The sequence below is a fragment of the Podarcis raffonei genome, chromosome 5 (assembly GCF_027172205.1).
Source record: "Podarcis raffonei isolate rPodRaf1 chromosome 5, rPodRaf1.pri, whole genome shotgun sequence".
Taxonomy (NCBI): domain Eukaryota; kingdom Metazoa; phylum Chordata; class Lepidosauria; order Squamata; family Lacertidae; genus Podarcis; species Podarcis raffonei.
Genome location: NC_070606.1, coordinates 65,915,164 through 65,929,242, shown reverse-complemented (window position 1 = coordinate 65,929,242; position 14,079 = coordinate 65,915,164). Strand labels below are relative to the sequence as shown.

The following is a 14,079-nucleotide window of genomic DNA, read 5'->3' as shown; positions in this document are numbered from 1 at the left end:
CTGTGGCTATAGGGCTGCATGCAACTCCTAGACAAATTTTAAAAGGTCTCTGCAAGCAATCAGTTCAGACCCCTGGCAAGAGCGATCTGCCTCTCTCCTAGCAGCCTGTTGGGCAATGGAGAAAAGAGAGAAGTGGTGGCTCTGGCCCCACCAACTGCAGGTATACCATCCGCAATAGATTAGTTCAGAGGCAATGCAACCCTCATCAGAAAAAATAGTTTCCCACTCCAAACTATTCTGATCTTATAGTTTTGTATACTTCCTTATAGTGAACTCTCTAAATATTCTATAGTAGGGCTTAATTTCTTTTACTTCTTTCTTTTTTCTTTTTTTCTTTTAAAAAACAAAACTCAAAACTTCTAGCCCAATGCAAAAGGGTCAGAGCCTGCAGCACCTGAAGAGGAAGATGATGACGAAGTGGCTCCTCCTGTTATTGCCCCACGACCAGATCATACAAAATCAGTGAGTCGTTTTATTTCACCTAATAGTTTCTGTCCATAACTTACCAGTCTGCAGGTACAACGGGGACATGATTTGGGAATCTCGTATTCAAATCTCACTTTAGCCAGAAAAAAAAAGATCCCTAGATTTCAGCAGTGGTCGTAATCTATAGCTTGGAAATAATATTGACCTATGTGGTATATGTGAAGCTCTTGAAGGGAGGCGCCAATGCTATATAAATATGTAAAGTAGTGGTAGAATCCTTTCTCATAATTGCAGTACTCTTTGTGGAGGCTTTCAGCCAGCCATTTCCTCCAAACTGAGCATTCTACCTCTCTCCTTCCATTGAGCTGGGAGGTGGGGTTGTTTTGCTGAGCATGTTGATACCTGCCTCTTGTTGTTCAGTGCCTCCACTCTGGTTCCATCTCTCGTCAGTACTCCCCACTTGAGTTTCCTATTAGAGGGGGCGACTGGGATTTACTTTGAAACACCATTACTTGTGCAGTGAGAGCTTGGCTTGAATAGTTGTTTCTGAGTTTGCAAAGAATGTTTTAGTAGTTGTATACAAGGGAATGTTACTGTAATTTCCAAAATTGTTCAGGAAAGTTATTATCTACCATACTCCATTTAGAGCTTAGTTCTATAAAGGATTCATACGACTGTATGCTACTGTAATATACAGTAGTCAGTTGGGTCAGTTGTTGTAATTAAGTCCCTAATGCTACAAAAACATCTAGATATTCATATCAGCTTATAGGCTGTAGTAGCCGTGGAGCCACATTGACTAAAAGGATAGCCATAAATCTTTCATGAGAGATGTTAAGTATTTGTGGCAGTTTCAACCTGAAAAGAGATTTGTTAATAGTAATATAATGGCTTTATAATGATGATATTTCCTTGCAGATTTATACGCGATCCGTAATAGATCCCATCCCAGCACCTTCTGGTGACACGGGTGACACAGTTGCTAAATCAGCAGATAAGCAGAAGAAGAAAGTTAAGATGTCAGATGAAGAAATCACGGAAAAGCTGCGTAAGTTGAAATTCTAAGTCAGCTCTTTACTAGGGATATGTATATGATTAGCCCAAAGTCATATGTACTGAGTATTCTGTATGGTGTATCAGCCATTGACCCTTCTAGTCGCACACTGTATTTAACCTTATTTTGACATCTTTTCACCCCTATGTAGGAATTGTGAGCAGATTCTCTTGAAAAGAGGCATTGTGTGAATGGTGTGAGCATTGTTATTGCTAGCTAGCAATCCAGGAGCTGAGGAAATGCTGAAGCAGGAACTTATAGCTGATGCATTGTTAAGGAGCATATCCTGTGTTTGCACTGTTCTCACATTATTTTTCACAGGAAGCAAACACTTTTGTATGAATAGACCTATATAGGTACAGCTCTTCCTATCCAGGATAGGGACAAGATATGACAGTGTTTTAGAAAGTAATGAAAAAGTGGCTGTTTGTACTATGTTGAAAACTGCTTTTATTATCCAGAATACTCTTATTATGTTGTCTTTTGAGAGTGTGAATATTTAATGGAAAGGCTTTTATCAATATTTTGTTACACTACATTTGGTAGCTGCTTAGAGCAGTGTGCTTGAGATGATCATGAAGAGTCTTTGTCTGTTTAAAATGATAACTTGCGTGGTTTGATTTGTGAGAATAGTTGTGGGATTTTATAGAAGTTTCAGCATTTCAATATCTTCTAGGCATGTATATGTTGCTCATACTACTTCCATTGTCAGCAGTAAAGTAAGCAAAAACTGACTTCTGAATGCTCATAATTACACCTGCTAATCATAATGAAGCAACATATGCCATGCGTGATATGTACAATTGAGGTTCTTGTAAAGGTTTAGATCACTGCTGCATCACTGAAGAAGATAAAATGGTGTGGATCTTAACTTTCCTTCTGTGAACGGAACTTTGCATTCATGGAACAAGGTTTTCCTGCTTCCTCCTTCCTTCTGTTGCCTCCTGTACCTCCTGAAAGTTTGCTCCTGAGGTTTGGAGTATCCTTGGAATATGATGTGGGATATGGGATGGCTCAGGAGGCATCAGGTTGAAAAGGGAGTTGATGAAAGTCCTCGCCCCCTTTAATTGAACAGAGGAACAACTTAGGAACTGAATTAGTGTTGACTGTTTTATTGATTGAAATGTTATGTATTAGCTTTCCAGTGAAAGTCAATAGTGCATCTTAGTTGGTTTATAATACTCCACATGGAATTTTCTTTTTAGGAACTATTGTGAGTATAGGAGATCCCAAGAAAAAATATACAAGATACGAAAAAATAGGACAGGGGTGAGTACTGACTATGAAATGAGTTAGTGGAAGTACCGTTTTCTTTGTCTTACTTGGCATTTGGTTTCTGTTTACAAAACCAGAAGTATCAACAATAGATTAGTATACATAATAACAACAACCAGATGCAAACCTCCAACAGAAGTAGAAATTTTGAAACAATTATTTTGAGTGCTTTGCTACTTACCCTTTACTTTATGGGATGAGGAGGAACATTTGAAAAAGAATTCCAGTCAGCTTGCCATTTATTTGCTGTCTATCTTTGGACTGTTACTGGGGCAGTGGAGTATGGAATTAACTTATCTTAAGCATCAGTTATCTGACTAGTAGTCTGTGTCTAGATAATATTGCAAAATGCTCTGTTAAAAGGAAGGTCTTGCTTTTCCTATTCCTTATTTTACAGTGGAACCTCGGGTTGCGGACATAATCCATGTCGGAGGCACGTCCGCAACCCGCAGCGTTCACATCCTGAAGCGCCGCGTCTGCACAGGTGCTGGTGCGATTTGGTGCTTCTGCGCATGCGCAAAGAGCAGTTTAGCTCTTCTGTGCATGCGTGAGCGGCGAAACCCAGAAGTAACCCGTTCCGGTACTTCCGGGTTTCCCGTGGTCCGTAACCCAGAAACACATAACCTGAAGCGTCCGTAACATGAGGTATGACTGTATAGGCATTGATTTTATTCTGTTGACTTTTTTTAACCTAGAACTGGAATAAAAACAAAGTACAGTGAAAGTTAGTGCAGCCTCTTTAACTGTTCATGCACATATGCATTAGAGATGTGAATGTTAATAGAATTGTGTATTTTCTTTTCATAGGGCTTCAGGTACAGTTTTCATTGCCATTGATGTAGCAACAGGACAGGAGGTAGGAATAATATACCTTCTACCACCCTTGAATTTTCTTTTTAGAGTGGTCAAATCAAATGTTACTGTGCTTTGGTTTGTTTGGTTTTTTTTTTTTAAAAAAAGACTCATCTCCCAATAGTGAATTCCTCATAGCTGTGTGCAGAAGTAATTGCTTTGTACTGTAGAATCAGATGATAAATTTTAAAATAACATTTTGCAAAAATCAGATGTATGGAATTGGTTCTAAATTAGCCTTCTGCAACCAAGTGGCTTCCAAATCTTCTGGACTACAACTCACATCATCCCTGAATGCTGTCTAGGACTGATGGAGTTATGGTCCATAACATCTGGAGGATACCACGTTTGGGAAGGCTGTTCGAAATTCCAAAAGGAAGTTAAGTTGTTAATTAAACTCTCCCATGTTTTTATCATAGAAAGCTGCTCCTGTTTAAAGAGTTAAATTATAATTTATAATTTGTTATGCTGCCTTCATTTGTGACTATGATGTTTGTGAGAGCTGCCCCTTTCCCAAGTTTGTGGGAGAGCTAGTGCTTTCTTTTTTCTTTTGCAATAGAGCCTTATCTGTCACTGTTAGTTCATAATTAGTAAGAACTGAAATAATGACTTTTAAAATGTGGAAAACTGAGTTTCTTGAAAATAAATGTGAATCAAAATTGGTGTCAACTACTGTAGACCCCATTTTTGGGATGAGAAAAAATGGACACACACCACTATATCTCTTTTTTGGCTGTCTGGTGCCCTTGTTTCAGATTCAAACCATAAGAGCTAATTTTAGTACTGGGCTCATTACACATCATAAATGCTTCCTTTCTTCCAAATATTGCACTTCCAACCACAGCATTACACGTTATCAGGCTTAATTGTGTAGTCTTGTTGCTGTTATTTTTATTTCATTCTTCTGAATGCAATAAAGCTACCTTATGTTCACCCCTGCACATTCTGGGCTCTCATAGTTTCAGACTTTGTTGTTAGTGAACATTTCTTTTGCTGCCAAAATGTCCTGCCAACTTTTGTCTTTGAGGATTATGTTAGTTATTTGGATCAGTTGATCTGTCAACGGCAACCAAATGGTTATCTCAGGAAAAGGAGTGTAAAGAAAATACCCATTTGCCTTTTTATTGTAACATTAGAAAATGTTAATACTACAATTGTCTTTCTTTGAATATAAACTTCTGTTGAATCCCTTTTCACCCTTTTAGGTTGCTATTAAACAGATAAATCTTCAGAAACAACCCAAGAAGGAGTTAATTATCAATGAGATCCTGGTAATGAAAGAGTTGAAGAACCCAAACATAGTCAACTTTTTGGACAGGTAACAAAGCACATGCTATAGCAGCTAGAAAGTTTGGACGTGAAAACCCAATTTCAACACCTTACTAGGTTGTGAAGTTCACATCCTTGGACAAATCGCTTTTGCCTTTTTTCTATCTCTTGCAAATTTTGAGAGACCAGGATGCTTCTCTGAGTCTTTGGAAGAAGGGTGGGATAAATATGCAATACATAGTAGACTGGCCTCTCTCCTGAGGTACAGAACACATTTAAATATTTGATACTTCTGTAATATAGCCTGAAATAACTCCTTATTCCCTGTATCATTTGTTGTCATAAGTCGGGTTATCAGTTCAGCTTCTTAAGAAGTCCAGATAATAGAGATATTTTATATATTAATAACTTCATGTACCAGACCTATATTTTGTAGACAAGGGAAGTGTCTGATACAAGACTGATGTTCCTGGAAACATGCATACAGACCTTCCTGCTTCAAATATTGCTTCAATTTTGGATCTTTTCCATATACAGTGGAACCTCGGTTGGCAAACACTTCGGAAGTCGAACGTTTCGGCTTTTGAACACTGGCAACCCGGAAGTGAATGCTTCCATTTTCGAACGTGCCTTGGAAGTCGAACGGCTTCTGAGGCTTGTTTCTCCATCACATTGAGATTGTGTTGTACATGGTGATACATAAAGTTGTAATAACGGTAATAATTATTTTGTCTCAATAATTTGTTATGTTTGAACTTCATCAATTTCTACCTTCAGTTTCCTAATGGAAGACGAATTGTTTGTCATAATGGAATATCTGGCTGGTGGATCCCTCACAGATGTCGTTACGGAGACTTGCATGGATGAGGCACAGATTGCCGCTGTCTGTCGAGAGGTAGGTGATTGATTGAAGAAAGAGAAAATTTGCTTCCCTTAGCTAATTGACTTTTATTATAATTGCATTTACATTATTGAGGTAGGTTTATCAAGGCTGGGAGCTGGAAGCCTGTAGCCCAGCATTTGGGTTTGAGCCTTGTAAAGTAGCAGTGACCATGCAAGTCTTTTCATCTTCTGAGATACAAACCACAACATTTTAAGAGTACACACTGTCTAGTTTTCACTGAGGTGGCATCCCCGTATCTAGTCTGTACCAGTTCAGACCACGGGAGGGCTTATATAATGAAATGCTCTTCACACAAGAAAAAAATTTGAACACATAGAGAATAGTGTTGGAGAAGAGTAGTTGCTGATCCAGTTGTAGGGATTTAACTCATACTGAATACATTAGCACTCTCCATAAAAACAGAGGTTAGTAGTTTGAAGAGTTTGGTGATGATTCTGGTGGATGCAGCTATTGTTAGGTTACTGTTGTGAGATCAATGAAGTGCAAAAACTATGGAGAAGGTTCAGCAGAGATTTCAGCTGGCGATTAGTTCTTTCATTCTTTTTAAAGACGAGAATGACTAAGCAAAGTCTGGCAAATGGCACAATTGACAAAAGTTAACGAAGTGTATTGGATAAAGAGAAGGAAGACAGCATAAATCAAGTTTTGAGATAGAGGGTGCCCCATTGCACATTATTTTATAGACCACTGGAAAGGCACCGTATTTTTCTGTACTATAAACATGCTTCCTTCTGAAGTAAGCATATGAAAGACCTTCACTGAAAAACAGTGGATTGACCTTAATTATGTCAATGTTTATTAATGGTTTTGTTTGATGTTTTTAGCTGGAAACTCTTTTGATATTAAAAAAGAGTGAAGATTTATATCATGGACATATTGTGTGTATTAAACTTGTTAAGATTGTAACTATGGAACATAATTTTTAAAATTGCTAGACTATACAAATCATTTGTTACCTAGTGAGTAAAGCATAGTTTGAGGTTACTAGACTGTCTCTATCCAATGTGAATTTTGAACATGTCTAGACAATATCCCTTCCATTGTTTCCATACAGTGTTTGCAGGCATTGGAATTCCTGCATGCCAATCAGGTTATCCACAGAGATATTAAAAGTGACAATGTACTATTGGGAATGGATGGATCAGTTAAACTGAGTAAGTGCATGTCAGTTACTTCAAAATGTGAAATATGTGGCTGAACAGTTGGGTGGTGTTACTTTGCACATAAGTTTCACAGCAAAATTCACTGGTATGAATTTTAGTGTAATAGCTGCAGTGACAAATATAGTTCTGGGCTCAACAAGTCTTTGCCACTAGACTGGCTATGTGGCTGAGAAGACAGGGAGAATATATTATTTGGAAGCCACATAAATATTTTTGCATGTATAGATCAGATTGCAGTATAAAGTACGTTAAACTAAGCCAGCTTCATAACCCATGGTTTGAAATAGGCTTGTTTTGAAACTGACACAATGGACTGATTCACACATAATGTTAAACCATGGTTTAGTGCCACATGCATGAGCTTACACACTCCTTCCTCCACCCAATGCCCACAATATGGCTTTGGAAGCATTTAATTGCATTTTCATGGACTCCTGGCTTCTTGTGTCATTTAGATAAGAGTAAAAGCTGTAGATGGTATGGCAGAGTACCTGTTTGCCTTTAAACTAAACAACAGATTCCATTTACAAATGTAAAGCAGCTTACCATTACAGTCTGCATTGTTTAGCACATGGGTAGGCAAACGAAGGCCTTGGGGCCAGATCCGGCCCGATTGCCTTCTAAATCCGGCCCGCGGACGGTCTGGGAATCAGTGTGTTTTTAAATGAGTAGAATGTGTCCTTTTATTTAAAATGCATCTCTGGGTTATTTGTGGGGCATAGGAATTTGTTAATATTTTCCCCCAAAAAATATAGTCTGACCTCCAACAAGGTTTGAGGGACAGTGGACCGGCTCCCTGCTGAAAAAGTTTGCTGACCTCTGGTTTTGCACACAAGTTTGCATTTTTTAAAACCAGCAGATGGCAGTCTTGATTAGACTAACCTTGAAATTGTTCAATTGGCCAGAGTACTCAGTAGCATTCTTCTCTTCCGCTTCAGTTTAAAATTAGATTTGAGTACAAAAGCTAAGGCTCAAGGTTGGGATAATTAAGAAACCAGAAGTACAGAATATTAAATACTGCAACAGCTGCCTTCAGTAATTTTAACTCGTGCGCTACAATAATAGATTAGTAAAACAAATATGCTGTATCATAGATTTATGAGCTTAGTCAATAACTCCACAGATTCCATTAAAAATGTGTCTTATAAGTTTAAAACTTCACTGAGGGTGGGGGCTTGCACTAAAATGAGATCCTTTTTCACAAGTCCCATGTCTTTTGTGACAGTTGATCAATTGAGCTCTGAATTCCTTCACTGCATCGTGTTGCAGCAGCAGCAGAAATAACATGGCTGGGCTGAATGTGCAATAGTGTGAGGTATAAATAAGATGGTAAATCTATGAAGTGGTAGAATGGGCCAAACCATTTCTCACTGCAGGTGTGTGCGGAGGTTACGTTTGTGAGTGTCCCCCTTTGTGAAGGATCCTGCCAAGTACAAAACTAGCACACATGGAGTGGTCTGGGCTAGAACCTGTCTTCTGGGTTGTTGCTACTGTGTCTTTAATGTATTAGGCTTTAAAAGAAAAAAAATATGCAGGGGATTATTTCAAATCTGGAATCTGCTACCCACAATTTAAAGTAGTACAGTCCACTCTGCCACCTCATTCTGCTACATGTGTTTCAATAAGTGGTAGAATGAACTGCACCACTGTTGGTGGTGGATTCCATTGCTAAAAGGATGCCTTCTGGGGGCGGAGGGTGTTGAAGAAGCATCGTGTGAGCACTGAGACATCTGTAGCTTTTTCTGGAAGCAGAATTGGGTAACAGGGATATACACAAAGTGTAGGACTTACTACTAATTTAACTTTCCAATAACTACACTCTTCTCTTCTTTTTTGTAGCTGATTTTGGTTTCTGTGCACAGATTACTCCAGAACAGAGCAAACGTAGTACTATGGTTGGAACACCTTATTGGATGGCTCCTGAAGTGGTCACACGAAAGGCCTATGGCCCCAAAGTGGATATCTGGTCCCTGGGTATCATGGCTATTGAAATGGTTGAAGGCGAGCCCCCATATCTCAATGAAAACCCTTTGAGGGTAAGGCATAAGTTTTCAAGATACTCTCGATTTCCTGGAACATAGCAAAACACAGTAAAAACCCACAAATTTTGAATGATTTTTCAGGTCCTTTTCAGTTCTGATTTAAACTCAGGTGCTCATACAACCACATTTTTTGTTTTTCATAATGCCAATGTTTGTTTATTTGTTCGTTCGTTCTTGCAGGCATTATATTTAATAGCAACAAACGGCACTCCAGAATTGCAGAACCCAGAGAAATTGTCCCCAATATTTCGTGACTTTCTAAATAGTTGTTTGGAAATGGATGTAGAGAAAAGAGGGTCAGCCAAAGAACTGTTACAGGTAAAGCCGCTGGTATCTTGCAAATGGCATCAGTTGTAGGCAGTGCTTTCTGTTGACAAGTCAAGCTACTGTAAAGGAAGACTGATATATGATCAACAAATTCAGAAAAAAATGGGATAGAACGGGGAACATAAAGGTAAAAAAGAATGGTCGAATTCCACATTATGCTAATACAGTGGTTCTGTCAGCACAAGCATTCTCTCTTTGCCAGGTGGAAGAATCTCCCTTCTCCTTGCCCTGTTACGTTGTTCTGGGGGTTCCCTGACTCTTTTAACTGGCTTCTGTTACTTTTAACTGGCTTCTGTTACTGTACCAGGATAGCTGAATCCAACCTAGTATCTTTGCACATCTTAAAATTTTATTAGTAGATTTATATGACCACTCATCAATGCATGTTCCCTGGACAACGTTTAAAAAGAAAGTAGTAGTAGTAGTAGTAAAATATAGTAGTAGTAGTAATAATGATAATAATAATAATTGCAAAATATTGACTAAGGATTCAGCTAAGTTTTACTCAGAGTAGACTTGTTGAAGGCAATGACCATTGGTAAGTTAATTTTAATAGCTCTGCTCTGAGTAAGACTTGGCTGAATACCACCCACTAATACTGATTATATTTCAGTATGACCTTAGCACAGTAGTAACCTGTCTCCCTGGTCATCTCTCCTTTGCATTGTTTGCTAAGTGTATGACTCAAAATGCTGCTGCTGAAGTTTCCTTTTAAGTGTTCTTTCATTAAAAGGTTGTTTCTTTTCTTTTTTGATAGCATCCTTTCCTGAAACTGGCCAAACCTTTGTCAAGCTTGACGCCGTTGATCCTAGCAGCCAAAGAAGCAATGAAGAGTAATCGTTAGCATTGCTGCTGTGGCCTTCATCATTTTGGTTTTTTTGTTTTTAAAGTTTTTCATAATATATAAATTGTTGCTCTTGTTAGGGAGGTTGAAAGTCTGCAAAAGGGAAAAAAATCTCATCTGGAAGACACAAGAGAAGAAAAAATGGTGGTGGTAGTAGTGAACTCTTCTGGAAGAAGTTGTGAACTGAATCACTGGCCTTTTCACCACTTTTGCAGACAACTCCGATGTATTTTCCTATGCCTGGGAGGTGTTTTTTTAAATGACTTTGCTGTACCAGATCCCATTCATTGTGCTCTGTTGGGCACTTTCAATACTTGAACAACAGATTCAAGCTTTTGGAGGGAAGCATTACTTTGATCTGCTGACCTTCCCCCCCTCCCCCTTCCATTTGTCAGTCATTCAAAATATTGCAACATCTGAGTTACTAAAAGGCAGATATGGTAGAAATGTGAAAATTCCTCTTATTCACCTATCTCTTAGCATACAATTTAGCTATAACTGTATTGTAGCATTAACCACCCAGCTACCTAGGAACTGTAATTTTTTTCAATGACTGTTCTTAAAGACAGAAGAACATGAGTTGAGGGGAAGAAGAAGGTTCAGCAACGTCTGATTCATAATTTTGTTGCGTGGACTTTTTAACATAAGGGAAAGATGCCTCTGAATTTAGGAGATTGAATACATGTGGGGAAGAGGAAAAAAGTGTTGCTTTTCTTTTCTTGGTTAATGTTCAAACCATCCCGTGAGCTCGGGGAGAGAACTCCATCCCTATGACTTGTCTTCCATTCCTTCCTTGCCTGTGTAGGCTTATTGGTAACATTTTAAAGGGATGTCTTGAAAGTGTGTGGTTTTATAGCAAAGTGTTGTATCCATGTTCTGACTTGGGCTTTGGGCTTTATGCTGGTGCCTTCTGAATGTTTAAATTGCTCTTCTTTGTCTTAAGTACCTTTTGTATATGTTGTACATTTCCCCTCCAAAGCAACTTTGGAGCTGTCAGGATTAAGTATTAGAGCTCTCTTCCTTTTTATATGTATAAAAATGTATATCTTCACCATTTCTACTAACAAAGACCCAGCAGATTTTCAAAAATAGAAGATCCAAGACTTTTTGTATAATTCAGCCAACTGAATCTTCTGAACACCAAAAGTGCTATTCTGTGGAGACAAACAATTGGAGATGGCAAAGTAGTCTAGATTCAACATTATTTGAATTGGCTTGTGAGTGGCTGCAGAACCGTGCCTTCTCATGGTTCTCTTGAAAGACTTACCAACTGTTATGGCTGAAGACAAACACAAGATAAAGTGCCTCCCTAAATGAAAGAAAGTAATTGGAGCTGTAGAGGAATTGAAGCTCTGGTTGAGGTGGTCAGGTGCACCGTGGGGATTCTTCAGTCACATCAGCCTTCTAGAAGCACTGTGTTTTATGTGCAGCTCTTTATCAAGAATTGCCAAGTGATGTGCCAAACAGTAACATAACAGACTTACTAATTTGGTGCTATAGCTTTGTCGCATTCCTATGTGGTATTCTTGGGAGAACATTTTAAAACCCTAGCTAAGAGGCAGTCTTTAATGCCTTTAATGCCTGATGGTCAATGAAAAGCCTGTTTCTTACCTGTGAACAATATTAATATGTGTTGACATAAGGGCATAATTTTTGCTGGGTTTTATGAACAGGTTTGCAAAATTCTGGGTTCTGAGTCATTGCATCGCAAAGGGCTCCATTCCCTCAGATCTTGGAGCTTCTTGCACCCTGCTCTGTACCAACAAATGCCTTATTAATGCTGATGAAAGCAGTGCCATACTCCAACCTCCAGTCCTGTGTCCTATGAGAAGTATTCATTTGAAAACTGTAACAAAGCAGCCCAGTTGCTTTCAGAGCATTTTGAATGTGTTTTGGTTTAGTCCAAGAAATGTGGTGTCCTGGTCTGAGTGGTATTTTAGGTGGTGTTCTTCCTCTGGCCATAACTTGCAATACAGTTACTATAAAGTATAGAATAGCCATGCTCTTAAATTTGATTTATGTGAGTCAAACAAAGAGATTTAAAGGATTCTCTACAGTTACCTTTTCTTACCTTTGAGCTGTCGTCTGTTGCTGGCAATGGAATATGTGGAACCCATGACTCCTGCTGTGAGATAAGTGTATGTTGCTGTTTTTATGGTAGCAATTAAAGGTAACACTTCTGAAATAAACAAAAAGCAGCATTTACTGATTTTTAAGGTGATTAAAAATTATCTTAAATGAGTAGTTGACTGCCTCATCATGAGGGTTCTCAAATCCTCCTTTAAAAGTTGCTTACAATTTGGGTTGGCTCAGGACTTGGCTGAAGCAGGACCCACTGGCAACTCTTGTGCCAGTCATGATCATGACTATCACAGCATGTCTGCATGGGTGCTCTTAAGTATAGCAGCTTTGTACTACGGCAGTGCGTTCATCTAATTTCCCTGTCCACTATTGCAATAAAGGGTTAGGGATAGAAACAGACATGAACTGAATGGGAACTCTGTGTTCAACGCGAGCCATCGGGAAGTTCCTGATTATTGCGCAGTGATGCATGTGGTTTGTATGGTACAAGGACTGAACATGTATTGCCAATGTCTTAAAGCTTGGTTTAGAAGTGGAAAAGTGGCAGTCTTTTTCTCCCCGTCCCCTCTAATGTCTGGTTTAAATGTTCAAGATTGTATCCTCTGGGCACGGAAGTATAGCTTATGAGCACAGGAGTAAGAACACTCAGCATAAAATTGCATAGGCTATTGACTCCTAACTGCTCTTCCTGCTAAAGATGCCTTAACCAAATATCCAGGCACCAGTGTGAGTAAATATTGATCGATTCACATAGTTACTCACGGCTTACTCACACAGTCATCTTAGATTAGATGTTAAGCTGTTCAAACAGTATCCTGAATACTCCAGCATCGTACCAGATCCCAATTCAATGCATTGCTGCAAAAGACTGTTTTGTAGAGTTTGAAATGGTCATAGCTGAGCATGTATTGAAGTGTTCAGGGCAACCACTTCATAGCTTCAATACTCAGTCTGGGCTTACAAAAAATGCCCCCCCCCCCCCAGTTCTTGGCTGAATCAGTCTTTGAGTGTTGGGCATGTTTGCAATGGCACGTTATGGTTATTGGTGTGAACCTACAAGGAGGAGAGAAGGATAGAGAAGGGTATCTCATTCCATGAAAGCAGGCTTACCTGGAATGATGAGTTCCCAATTCGGCCCCCCCCCCCCAGCAAAAAAATCCAGTTGAAATAGACACAACTACTTACCACAAATAAGTTTAGCATTTGCTGGTTTGAATGGAGACATTAACAACTTGAGAATATAACTGATTAACTTAAGCAATCACCATATGTGTTCTCTGGAGTAGTTTGGAGTCAATTAAACTCTGCTGTTAAGAGTTACAGAATTTCTTTGTCTTTGTAGCTGGAATTAAGTACATCTTCTTGAAATTGTTTCCTTCTCTTTGTTCCCTTTCTCTCACTTCATCAGATGGAAATGAAAGTAGTGCAAGCTTTCAGGTTTTTTCCCCTGTCTTCAGATTTTGTTGCCTTTTGTTTAATTTAATCCCATTCTGTTATTTAATTGTTACTGCAATATTAACTACTGTATTTGACTATGTTTAATGACTTTGTTCTTTCAGGGCTAGAAATAAACATTTCTAAAATGCTTGATGGTTCTCATTCTCTCTCCCACCCTCCCCCAAAAGAGAGGCTTACTTGAGTTAATAGGGACAGAGAAGAATTTTTGTTTCGTACTATATAGTGTGATGGTTCATTTGATGTAGACTTGCAGCTTAGTTATCATTTGTCTTCAAAGCTTTTGTAACACCCAGCGAGCAGCTGCAACTTTTCCGTACTAAGCATTGTTTTCAAAGCAATTCTGTAAAAACAGCCATGAATATTTCGCTCCCATGTTTTTTGTG

General features: G+C 38.8%; 1 protein-coding gene across 1 annotated transcript in view; it reads left to right on the top strand.

Annotated features, from left to right (window-relative positions):
• Nucleotides 1-13,823, top strand: part of PAK2 (p21 (RAC1) activated kinase 2) — a 39,953-nt gene extending 26,130 nt beyond the window's left edge. Inside the window, exons 6-15 of the mRNA XM_053389871.1 lie at nucleotides 364-462; nucleotides 1,345-1,474; nucleotides 2,686-2,749; nucleotides 3,563-3,611; nucleotides 4,813-4,925; nucleotides 5,654-5,771; nucleotides 6,835-6,934; nucleotides 8,783-8,979; nucleotides 9,166-9,303; nucleotides 10,070-13,823. Of these exons, the coding sequence (XP_053245846.1) occupies nucleotides 364-462; nucleotides 1,345-1,474; nucleotides 2,686-2,749; nucleotides 3,563-3,611; nucleotides 4,813-4,925; nucleotides 5,654-5,771; nucleotides 6,835-6,934; nucleotides 8,783-8,979; nucleotides 9,166-9,303; nucleotides 10,070-10,156 (1,095 nt within the window). The 3' untranslated portion in view covers nucleotides 10,157-13,823. The remainder of the gene's footprint in view (nucleotides 1-363; nucleotides 463-1,344; nucleotides 1,475-2,685; nucleotides 2,750-3,562; nucleotides 3,612-4,812; nucleotides 4,926-5,653; nucleotides 5,772-6,834; nucleotides 6,935-8,782; nucleotides 8,980-9,165; nucleotides 9,304-10,069) is intronic.
• The last annotated feature ends 256 nt before the right edge of the window (nucleotides 13,824-14,079 follow it).